The sequence below is a fragment of the Aspergillus pseudotamarii genome (genome assembly GCF_009193445.1).
Source record: "Aspergillus pseudotamarii strain CBS 117625 unplaced genomic scaffold BDV38scaffold_61, whole genome shotgun sequence".
NCBI lineage: Eukaryota > Fungi > Ascomycota > Eurotiomycetes > Eurotiales > Aspergillaceae > Aspergillus > Aspergillus pseudotamarii.
The window spans coordinates 15,481-26,622 of NW_022475075.1; the positions used below are offsets into that span (position 1 = coordinate 15,481).

An 11,142-nucleotide genomic window follows, 5' to 3' on the forward strand; every position below is an offset into this window, starting at 1 on the left:
TTTTTCAGAATCGAACAGTGATATATCGGCTTGCTTGCGCGTGCCGCTCACTCTCTTAAGTACCCTCCCGGGGGAACTCAGGCTCGAGGTAACTCGAAGAACTAGAATGTAACTGGCCACTGTGACCTTTCTAGACGGTATAGTCTTGACATGGAACCTGCAACCTGTCGAATGAGAATCTACGGGGAAGAGACGATCACTTCCAGTTCTCTCAGACAGCCCATAGGAGAACATATGGGCGGGTGAAAGGCGGCCGTGTCTGGTCGGCTTTCTTTCTATCACACGGTAGCCAGCATTTCCTAGTCTGACTGAGCTATATTAGCCAAGCTCCATAGCTGAGTCTAGAGAAGCCGACGAGTTGGCAGATCGAGTGGTCGGCGTCTCCCGGAAAAGGGACTTACGTACATCGAGGTGGAGGGCCAACCCGCATCGCATGGGGCACCCGCAAATCCCCGCACAGGTCTCGAGCTTACTGGCAGGGGTCCAGGCAGTCAGCTTACCGTTACTATTTTCCAACAGCCGGTTGGGTAGTATGGGAGGATCAAACCCTTGCACCTGCTTCTGCATGTTCCTTCCGGCTTATCACATCCTACCCAGTATCATCTGACCAATGACAAGCGACCTGAAAATGTGTGACAGCACCATTGATGCGCAGGGCATGAAAGGAGAAGGCAGGTAGATTGAACATAGTACCAGTGGCAGCTACCCGCTGAGTATCACGTAGGTGAATGCAAATTTGGAACTCACTCTCCGCTATCTGCTGAAATCAGGGAGCGGCGGTGAGACTACCTAGGGCGTAGCTCCAGTTTTCGGCATGGCGGCGGGTCGTGCCCCACGGGCGGGACCTCCCACCTTTAGCATAGGCCCGATATTGGCTGGGTTGCCCCCGTCTCTTGAGACGAATCCGGCGTATCGAGGGTGAACGGATATCCCGCGAAAGCCCCTGTCAAGCTCGGCCTCTTTGAATGGAGGATTAGCAATGCAGGGTACGTTACTAAGTAGGTGGCACGGAACGCCGTACGCATACTGTCGGTCCCGGACCTTGCTGTAATGGGATGACAGAGACCCAGGACGATAATGGTTTGCGTGTCGCGAGAAGCCAATATTCATCTCTCTCCTTACGAGCGTACTATTACTGACAATCTCAAAACATTCTATCCACAGTAATTGAAAAGCCGTCAGGATGCATCTGTTATAATACTTACTACTCTACCGCTACTATAGTCCAAATGTCCGTATTTCAGACACAAGAGTCGACCCATAATAGTTCGATGATATTACAAAGCGTTTGATAAATACCCGAATGGGCTAGACACGATACCCCCCTCATTACCTCTAGACGCCATATTGGAGGAGTCTGAGCTATATAAAGCAAAGATGCATGACAGGAATGACTTGTTACAAGGTAGGGCACGGCTCGGGACGGGTTTCCGCGGCAGAATGTTTGCGGTGATGGGGCAAGTGTAACCGAGGGGACGACAGCCACCAGAAGTAACCCTAGTTCAGTCAGTTAGTCACATCCCGCCTTTTGCCCTTTGTTCGTAAGGGTGTATGTGAGTAGGGTGTAAGGCTCAGTGATGGTTCGGTTCTCTTTTCGTCCTCCGCTTCTTTGTTTCTCGGCTATGCTCTTTGTTTGATCTCTCCCCCCCCAATTCCCGTCAATTGGATTCTCACCCGGCCATCACTTTTCTCTCCCCAGGTCCTTCGTTCCTGCACTTCTCTCGGTGACTTTGGACTGTTCATAACCTCCATCTCCAGGTGGTTAAGACACTCGTTCTCGATCTTCTCCCGGCCGACTGACTGCTTTTGTTCTCCCCCATTGTCCTGCGCGTCGAGAACGTCCTCGTACCGGATGAACAAGTCGAGAGAGCGGTCAGGATGGGTTCATCGGTCGCCCTTTCGGATCGGCCTCACCAGACTGGGGATAATGAACAACGTCCTGAGGGGATGACAGGTGCTGAGCAGCCGGGGATGGACGAGGCAAATAACGTGGAACTCATCCCGGACGGCGGGTACGGGTGGGTGGTCGTCTTCGTGTGCTTCGTCCATACCTTCTGGCAGAACGCCTGGACTGGGTCGTGGGGTATCCTGCAAGTCGCTTTGCTGGAAACGACCTTGCATGACTCCACATCCAGTACGGTTTCCTTCATCGGATCTCTGGGGATCGCTTTGTCCTGCGCATTGGGAATTTTCACTATCCGTCTCGCCCGCACGATCGGCGCCCGTTGGACCAGCTTAATAGGCATCCTGCTATACAGCATTAGCAACATTGTCAGCGCCTGGACCGTGTCCAACGTCGGCGGTTTATTTATCGCGTGCGGCTTTACGTACGGACTCGGCGCGTGTCTGATGTACACCATGTCGAACAGCCTGCCCATCCAGTGGTTTAGCACTAGGCTCGGGGCCGCCAACGGCATTGTCAAGCTGGGCGGAGGCATCGGGGCTACGGTCATGGCCATTGTGACCGGTGTACTGACTGATAAACTCGGCATCGCGTGGACCTTTAGAATCTTCGGTCTCCTGTCGCTCGCCACGGGCGTCCCGCCCGCTTTCTTCATCCGGGAGAGGATTCCCGCTCAGGGGAGCTTTGACATCGACTGGTCGCTTTTCAAGGACGTTTCCTTTTCCTGTCTCTTCGCCTCGGGTGTAGTTGGGGTGTTTTCCATCTACGCGCCACCATTCTTCCTACCGGCTGTGACCACCTCCCTCGGCTTCTCCAGTTCCACCTCCGCGGGCGTCGTGGCCTGCTTTAATGCGTGCATGGCGATCGGGCGTCTGACGTCAGGGTTTGCCTGCGATCGGTTTGGGAGTATGAATACACTACTGGTGACCATGGCTCTGAACGGGATTACGATGTTCGCGTTATGGTCCTTCGCCTCGACACTGGCCATCCTGATCGTATTTTCCGTCCTCAACGGGCTCGCGAACGGCGCCTTCTTCGTAGCCCTGCCTACAGCGGTGGGGAGGCTTGCGGGACAACGCCGTGGAGCCGGAGCCGTGAGCATTACCCTTACCGGATGGACCCCCGGCCTGCTGGTCGGCAATCCCATCGCTGGAGTCCTAATAGACGCGACGGGTGCGGGTAGGTCAAGTTCGATCGTTCCCTACAGGCCTGCTATATTCTACGGGGGAGGCACCGCACTGTTTTCACTTGCTTTCGTTATAGCTGCGCGGCTGTGGGTCGACAGACGTCTCGCCATAAAGCTGTAGGTTCGTCCGACCAACTTTGCAAATCCAAAATCGACCTTGATGTGATCAACCACGGGCTTCCTTGTTCATTTCTCTTCTTCTTCTCCCCTTCCTTCTAATGATATTCCCGTGGATCGCTACCCAGCTGAATAGCACTACCACTGTGCTTTGTCACCATAGTTGGACTCGTATATGTAACATAAGTACGGGTTAGAGTAGCATAACCTAACCGTTGTAACCTAACCATAACCTAACCTAAACGGGGTCGGTTAGATTAAGATATAAAAATGTTTAACTGACCTAGGTTAAGGTTAAAGCTAGGTTAACCGCGGCTAACCTAGTTCTGCCTGATATGGCTATAAGACACTAAATTAAGTCTATTTAGATAAGCGGTAGGCTAGGGCTCTTAAAAATACTGCTCGTAGAAAATAGCCCTGATTTACTGCCTGCCTAGATAGGTTTAATTGACCGTCTCAGGCAGAACTAGGTTAACTGCCGGTTAACCACGGATGGTATAATAGTTATATATGTAACTTAGTCATAACCTAGCGGTTAGGTATAACTGACCCCATTAACCTAACCTACCCTGGCCAAACGCCAGTCTAGTACGGGTGAAATCTAAGGCCTATGACATGGTGGAATTTCATGTCCGATGGTGTCTTGACAGAGTAAGATGTGTACCAATACATACGAAATGAATTGCTTGATTTGTCCAGTTCCAGCGAGTGGGACCAGCCATATAAGCCTGACAGGTCGAAGCATCCTGGTGGCACTCGGATCCGCTCTATACTAGAGAAGGCATATATCGCGAGTTACCAGCGACAAGTCCAGAATCCATTCACTCAGGCTGTTATAGTTAACCAGATTCAGGATATTATTGGCCAGCTTATCGGCCAATCTCCTGACACGTATAGATTGCCTTCATTACGAAACGCTTATGCTGTACTGCCACCAGGGGGAACTCCGTGGGTTCTCCGTGCTTGGCATCCATTGATGTGCGTAGGAATGCATGAAGTGTGGAGTTTACCATAGTGAGGTCTTAGAGTCAATGCAGGTCAGCGGCAGCTTGTAGGGATATTTGGGCAAATTTAGAGAGGTGTCCTTTCACAGAAGAGGGATAACAATCCTTGGAACCCCTCATTTCAAGTATGCTATACCTTGTTCATTCATCAGTTGCCAGAGGCTTACGTACATAATACGCATCATTGGTCCATGGCAGGGCCTTTTGCCCTTGGAGGAGAAAGACCATCCGGGTATTACTATCCCGCTGACACCCTTCACCTAGTACTGCATATTTCTACCATGTGGGAAGGTTGACCGACCGGACTGTTGAGTGCCTGCCGGATAGCTATCGATGTACACCTCCCTATATTGATGTATCTCCTACAACTATAGCCCAACCTTCTTTTCACTTCGTCCTGTCATCAATCATATCGTTTCTTTTGAGATCATTCCCGACCTTCACCCAGTTCACTGCCTTCCAAATAGCCCTGTGTATATTGGCATTTTCTCCTTCCTCTCTGTCACTGTAGCCTTCCGACATGGGTTCTTATGGCGAAACTCATACCCTCACCACGCTGGCTGACGTTGTGAAGGAGTCGGCTGGCGCCCTCCAGCGCCTACTCGAGGAAAGCCAGCTCCCGCAACCTTCGTTCTCGCCCGGCGGGCGCCAAGACTGGTCGGATGCGCAATCTATCCCCGCTATCCTTGCTGTGCGCTCGAACCTCATCGACGCCGCTCAGACACTGCTGAACCTCGCGCTGGGGCCAACGGATATTTTGGCGGGGTATGCGGGGCCCTGCCTATCCGAGATTGAGGTCCTCCGGGTGCTGGACTCTCTGGGCGTCGCCGATGTGGTCCCGCTGGATGGTGAGATCAGTATCCCGGATCTGGCGTCCAAGGTGGGCGTCCGGAATGTACATGCGTTCGAGAAGCAACTCCGTTTCGCCTTCCTGATGGGCATGTTCCGGCGGACACCGTCCGGTGGCGTCGCCCACACGGCCCTGAGTGCCGCCATGCCAGCGTCCAGCCCTTATATTTCCCTCAGACTCGGTCGCACGTTCTGCCAGGGCGGGCACGAGATCGCCACTGCGCTGCGCAATGGGGCCGGCAAGAAGGGAATACCGTGCGCTCTGGCAGACCCCAAGGGACTGGGTAGGCCAGCCTTCGTGCAGCTGGAAGATGAGCCCGATGGTAAAGGGATGGAGAGGTACAGCACCGGAATGATAGGGTTGTATAACCACCACGCGGGCCACTCTTACCTGCCATTCATTCACGGCTTCGATTGGGACTGGCTAGGTCCAGAAGACACGGTTGTCGATGTCGGGGGCGGCAATGGGCACATTGAGGGACAGATCGTGCCACTGATCCCGGGTGGTAACTTTATAATCCAAGACCAGCCGTCTAATAGAGAGGGAGCAGAGAAGATCATTCAGGAGAATGGGTTGGCAGCTCGCGTCCAATACCAGCCACATGACTTCTTTTCACCCCAACCAGAGCTTCCCGGCGGACGAGTTCCGAAAGTGTATACGCTGTTTCGGGTACTGCAAGACTGGGAGGACGCCGACGCGGTGCGTATACTGAAACATTTGGTACCCGCAATGGAGAGGTTTGATACAAAGCTGTGGATCATGAACCGAATCCTGCCGGACGAGCTCAACACGATGCCGAGGCACAGTGAGAGAATGCTGCGCAACCTGGACTTGCTGGTCTTCACTCTCTCGGGCGGTGGTGAGAGAAACGCCAGTCATATGCATAGAATGCTGAAGATGGCAGACGAGAGGCTCACGATTAAACGGTCCAGCAGACCGCTCAATTCACTGTTTTCTTTCCTAGAGGTCTCACTTGAGAAATAACGGATTGACGCTGGGCGCCACTTGTCGGCTGTGACCTAGAGGGGACTTCCCCGGCTGGAATGCCGCTAGCAGCTTGCACTGCTTCGTCGTTATATCAGTTTACCGTCGATCTGCTCTATATTACCACTGTGATGATCCTGTACACCTTGGCAAAATGCATCAATTATATCTAAAGTGGCGATCTAACGAAACCTCAAACGTAGAGAAGGAAGGAAGAAAGAAAGAGTTCTATCATACAGGACCCCTCTGTGTTCTGGTATCGGATCAACAGTGGGTGAAGCGCCTTCGGCACCTATGTAGTTATAACTCTGAGGAGTTTAAGCCACGCAGCCTCCTTTGTTGTACGAGCTTAGATTTCTAGCCAAAACGAACTTCCGAGGATCCGACAGATATCTATCAGTATATACGCAATGGGAAAATCAAATAGGAAGAATGCTCAGTGTGTGGATCTAGTCTCGGAAACAGACAGTCCGTCCATATCCAAAAATGGAAGTGATCCACGTAAGGGCGTGCGAAACACAGAGGATCATGATTTCCCCTCGTATTGAGGAGAGATGACAATTCTATATACTACACCCCCTCTAGCTATAACAGTCCCATCCACTAACCAAACGCAAGAAAGACAACACTCTGGGCTCACCGTCATCATGGGGATCAATCTTCTAGATCTACACAACGAGCTTCTCCTCTATCTAGGAGAACTATCCCCCATTGGCGTGCTGAACAGTTTAATCCTTACAAACCGTCGCTTAGCAGAATTGCTCAATCCAGTACTATGGCAATTTGAAGGCCCTGGAGCTGAAAATATGAACCTCAATCCGCCAGACCTTTCGACGGAATTCCAACCCAGAATACAGAGTGCCGAGGAATTACTCCCCTATGCTATTTCAACCAACAACCCATTGATGATAAAGAAAGTTCTTCAACAGAGCCCTCTCGACTATCAGTGCGACCCCAACATGATAATCTATACATTTCAGACTGCGGTAGATGCAGGGCAATACGAGTGCGTACAGATGCTGCTGGCCGCAATGGAAGAGCAACATGAGACATTTGATGTTGCAACTATGCGCGCCGTAATACAGATTGCGATGGATCAATGTAACCTGCCTATCATGGAGCGGCTATTACAGCATAGCAAGATCTCAAAGAAAAGCTGGATCAATATCGGGAAACAAGCCTTGAAGATGCATAATGAGCAACTTTTGCGGATTATTCTCGATTGCAGCAGTCAGAGTGACCCAGCCCCACAGCAGGCTGATCTGAACCATATTCTTCATTTTACGGCCATAATCGGCTATGTCCCGTCCGTGGCGCTGCTGTCAGAACGAGGAGCGGATGTCAACATGATGGGACTTGATGTTACGCACCCGTGGGATACCCCCGTTGATACCGCTGCTCGGAGGAATCACCTCAACGCGGTCGACTGGATGATTGATCATGGGGGCTATATCAATACTAAGCTCCCCAAGGAACAGACGGTAGCTGCAGCGGCTATTGGCAAATTACCAGCACTGGATCTGTTCGCCAGCCATAGACGGGATATCTGTGGCAAAGTTTGTGACGATTCCTTATACCCTCCTTCATCCCAGGGGCTGCCAACAGGTTTTGGGGTGGAAGCCAGAAACTTCGACCGCTGGATTCTATCGCTGGCGTTCTCCAATTGTCCCACAACGATATCACAACTCCTGGACCAGCTCGATTTAGCCCGAATAGGCGAGGAGATTCTATTCCGCACTTTATCCTGGCGAGGAAACCCACTGTTACTGAAGGAACTGCTAGCCAGAGGGGTCTCTTTTGCCGCCAGGCGTGAGAATAATAACATTCTGCACTGCATCGCTAGTAATACATTCGACCAGTGTAATGACGATCAAATACAACATAATATCGATGCCGCAGAGTTTGTTATTGATGTCCGTCCCAAAACACTCTCAGAGGCTGGTAAAAATGGAAACACACCGCTTCACTTGGCCTTCGATAGCCAGATGCCTTTTATGATCACCGCGTTGCTAAAACGGGGAGCCTGCCCTCATATCCCTAACAACCATGGTATAACACCAATAGGGCTGATGCCGGATTACTGGGGGGATAGGTCAGAACAGATGTTTGCGGCATATCTTTAATCCCCAAAGTAGAAGTCGGTAGAGGGAGGTTGATCGCTAGAGAGAGAGCAAGGCACCTACTTCACACCCCCATGATGGGAGCGGAGAGTGCCAGGCTATCGGTTAGGCATCTGACCATAATTCCCACAAGTGCTAGATTTTGATGCCTGAAACTTGCCATTTCCCACAGCATAATTGACGTATGTCCCATGACATGAGTGAGGCTCCTAATGGGCAGCAGCTGTAGGGAAGCTGCTCACCAGACAATATCTTACCCTCCAGTACCTTGAAACATCAACCGTCCATGCAAGTTCTTTTTATTAAAGCCTGGACGTCGGGTTGGTTAGGCGATGGTATCGTCAACGGCACAAAGCACATTCTTTCCCCGCCTAGCTTCCAGATCAAATGGGAGATGAACCAGGTGCAGTGAGCCATGGGTACGAAGAACCCCGCGAATGCCATGCGACGTATGGAGGACTTCACTCTCCAGACTGCTGATGGTGGAGAGTACCTGGGTCGTGTCAAGTGCCCTGTCATGGTCACAGGTGCCGCGGCGTCCATTTACGCGACAGAGGACCCCAGTGCAAACAAGGTGTGCAACCGGTTGCAGCATCCTCCCGTCGAGCAGAAGCATCTGTGGGTTGGCAAGGAGGTGTCCGACGGAAGGCTTCAAGCCAAGCTGGGAATCTTTGGGTGACCGCAACATCGTGTCTTCTTCTTTCTAGATGGCCAGGTTGGAATTGATCGCCGTGTATAGCTGCGTGGATATGACGGAGGTACAAAGTGACATGGGAAATGTGCACCAGATAATTAAATTGGTATAATCAGAAGAACGTAGTCGACTATCAAGACATGCCATGTAATTCGAACAGTTCACAAGTGCACCGCACAAGCACCGCGTCTTTCTTTCTTCTCCAGCTCTCATACCTGTTCGAAACTCTCAACTCTCGTTTGCTTTGGATGTTGGGCGTAAAGGGTCCCCGTTCCACTGCCTATTCTGCAACATCGCCTTCATTCGCCTTCTCCTTCTTCGGATCCTTGATCCCATACTCGGTCTCCAGCTCCGAGCGCAACTTGATCTGCTTCTCAAACCAGACGATAATAAATCCCAGGGTAGCAAAAGCGAGTGAAACTTGCCAAACCAGCTGCAGCGTATCAGAGTACACGCTGATCACTTCGTCACGAACCTGAGGCGCAAGAGACTTGATGAAAGTTGCCGAGACATGGGAGTAGGCCTCGCCCCGGGCAAGCTGCGCAGCAACGGCAGGGTCTGAGATACGACTGGACAAGTGGCCAAACTGTGTGTTAAATATAGCAGCCGGTATGGAGATCCCCCAAATAGCGCCGTAGCTGCGAACAAACGCCCAGGTAGCGGTGGCCAGGCCTACGTCCTTCTCTTCTAATCCAACTTGCACCGCGGCCAGGGTCGTCGTGAGCAGGAGACCGAGTCCGATTGCGGTGATGATCTGGTACATGATCCATTCTGCATCGCTCGAATTGGCATTTAAGCGTGTGAAAAGACCTAGCCCTAGCAAAGCCAGACCCATGCCAACAGCGTGCATGGGCTGGTAGCGGCCCCATTTAGTGAGGATGATCCCCGCGATCATCGCCGTTGGCACAGCAAGGATCACACTGGGCAAGAACTGCACGCCAGCGCGAGTCGAGCTCGACAGCTTGACGGACTGGAAGTACACCGGGATGAAGTAGACCACCCAGAAAGTGAGCATGTTATGGATGAATGATAATATTAGAGCGGCAAAGGAGGTCCGGTTGCCGAACATATGCGGCGGCATCATGGGCTCCGCGCACCACGGGCTGGCCTCGTATAGATGGAAAATTATCATACCCACCAATCCGAGCGTCAGACAAATAATGATGCGCCAGTTGGACCAGGCATAGGCGGTACCGCCCCAGGTGAGAGCCAGCAGGATCGAAACGATGGAGGTCATCAATAACGCGTTGCCAACATAATCAATCCGTTTGAGATTCCGCTGCCAGGGCTCCTTCTGGCCGTTGACATGCAGGAAGAAGAATAAGCAGACAAGAGCAGTTCCGCCAATGGGCAGATTCAGATAGAACTATGAGTTGCGTGAGCCCCATCACGTCCCACCAGGGACCCAAACCAAGTGAGTACTCACCACCCATCTCCAGGAGCTGTGTTGTACCAGAGCACCACCAATAAACGGACCGAGGGAGGTGCCAATGGAGAACACGGCGAAGATCATGCCCATGAAGTTTCCTCTTTCCCGCAATGGGAGGAGATCACTGACGATCATGTCTATCATTACATTTATACCACCTCCACCAATTCCTTGGATTGTCCGACCCGCGATCATCATGGCAGAGTTGATAGCACCGCCGCTGACACCGCTGCCGAGTACGAAGAAGGCCACAGCGCCGATCATCAGCCATCGTCGTCCGAACAGATCCGCGGTCTGTCCAAACAAGGGTTGGAAGCAAGCACTGGGGAATCGGTCAGCCGTAACCATGAACGACTTCTGTGCCGGGGAATCAGCCTACCTCGTGAGGAAGAACGAGTTGACAAACCAAACATAGTCTTCGCCCGCGTGTAATTGATCCGAGATAAACGGCAAAGCGGTTGAGGTGACCGTCGACTCCACCGCAGCTAACAAGATCGACACACAAAGTGAGATATAGATCGCCCAGAAGCGCCATCTCTTCCCCTGCTTCTTTTCGCCCGGCTGTATGGCAGTCTCCGAGGTGTCCGACATAGTACCGATAAGTGCACCGTACAGAATCGAGAATCGAGCAAGCCAAAGCGGCTGTCTCGCGCGAAGAAAAAGGCCATGATCCAAAAGAGATTTCTAAGAATTGCGTGGTGTATTTGTCAACATGGCCGACGCCGAATTCGAAGTTCGGTGATGTTTGTTATGCGATCAACAATCGACGAGGCTTACGGCCCCTGATTGGTTCAAGCTCACCGAATCCATCCATGCTATGGACACTGCGGTTATCAGTATGTACACGCACTCGTC

The 11,142-nt window shown here is 51.9% G+C and overlaps 5 protein-coding genes across 5 annotated transcripts; 4 read left to right on the forward strand and 1 right to left on the reverse strand.

Moving 5' to 3' along the window:
• The first annotated feature begins 1,472 nt into the window (after positions 1 to 1,472).
• Positions 1,473 to 3,416, forward strand: BDV38DRAFT_257131 (MFS general substrate transporter). Its single transcript, XM_032055582.1, has one exon. It carries the CDS (start codon positions 1,879 to 1,881, stop codon positions 3,208 to 3,210), a length of 1,332 nt encoding a protein of 443 aa, XP_031909854.1. The 5' UTR covers positions 1,473 to 1,878; the 3' UTR covers positions 3,211 to 3,416.
• Positions 3,417 to 4,730: 1,314 nt separating this feature from the next.
• BDV38DRAFT_286414 (O-methyltransferase-domain-containing protein) lies at positions 4,731 to 6,044 on the forward strand (the record flags this gene model as incomplete). The annotated part of the gene is made up of 1 exon (XM_032060659.1): positions 4,731 to 6,044. One exon carries the CDS (start codon positions 4,731 to 4,733, stop codon positions 6,042 to 6,044), a length of 1,314 nt encoding a protein of 437 aa, XP_031909855.1.
• A 647-nt stretch (positions 6,045 to 6,691) lies between these two features.
• BDV38DRAFT_286415 (ankyrin repeat-containing domain protein) lies at positions 6,692 to 8,167 on the forward strand (the record flags this gene model as incomplete). The annotated part of the gene is made up of 1 exon (XM_032060660.1): positions 6,692 to 8,167. The coding sequence occupies one exon, from the start codon at positions 6,692 to 6,694 to the stop codon at positions 8,165 to 8,167; it is 1,476 nt and encodes a 491-aa protein (XP_031909856.1).
• Positions 8,168 to 8,579: 412 nt separating this feature from the next.
• BDV38DRAFT_286416 (uncharacterized protein) lies at positions 8,580 to 8,970 on the forward strand (the record flags this gene model as incomplete). The annotated part of the gene is made up of 2 exons (XM_032060661.1): positions 8,580 to 8,839; positions 8,904 to 8,970. The coding sequence occupies 2 exons, from the start codon at positions 8,580 to 8,582 to the stop codon at positions 8,968 to 8,970; spliced, it is 327 nt and encodes a 108-aa protein (XP_031909857.1).
• A 166-nt stretch (positions 8,971 to 9,136) lies between these two features.
• On the reverse strand, positions 9,137 to 10,996 carry BDV38DRAFT_295870 (major facilitator superfamily domain-containing protein; the record flags this gene model as incomplete). Its single annotated transcript, XM_032062790.1, has 3 exons — positions 10,667 to 10,996; positions 10,285 to 10,609; positions 9,137 to 10,224 (listed from the first exon to the last, which is right to left on the reverse strand). The coding sequence occupies exons 1-3, from the start codon at positions 10,876 to 10,878 to the stop codon at positions 9,139 to 9,141; spliced, it is 1,623 nt and encodes a 540-aa protein (XP_031909858.1). The 5' UTR covers positions 10,879 to 10,996.
• Between the last annotated feature and the right edge of the window lie 146 nt (positions 10,997 to 11,142).

Bases quoted from the DNA above. Each gene is read 5' to 3' on its own strand.
- BDV38DRAFT_257131 (XM_032055582.1), top strand. From the start codon at position 1,879: ATGGGTTCATCGGTCGCCCTTTCGGATCGGCCTCACCAGACTGGGGAT.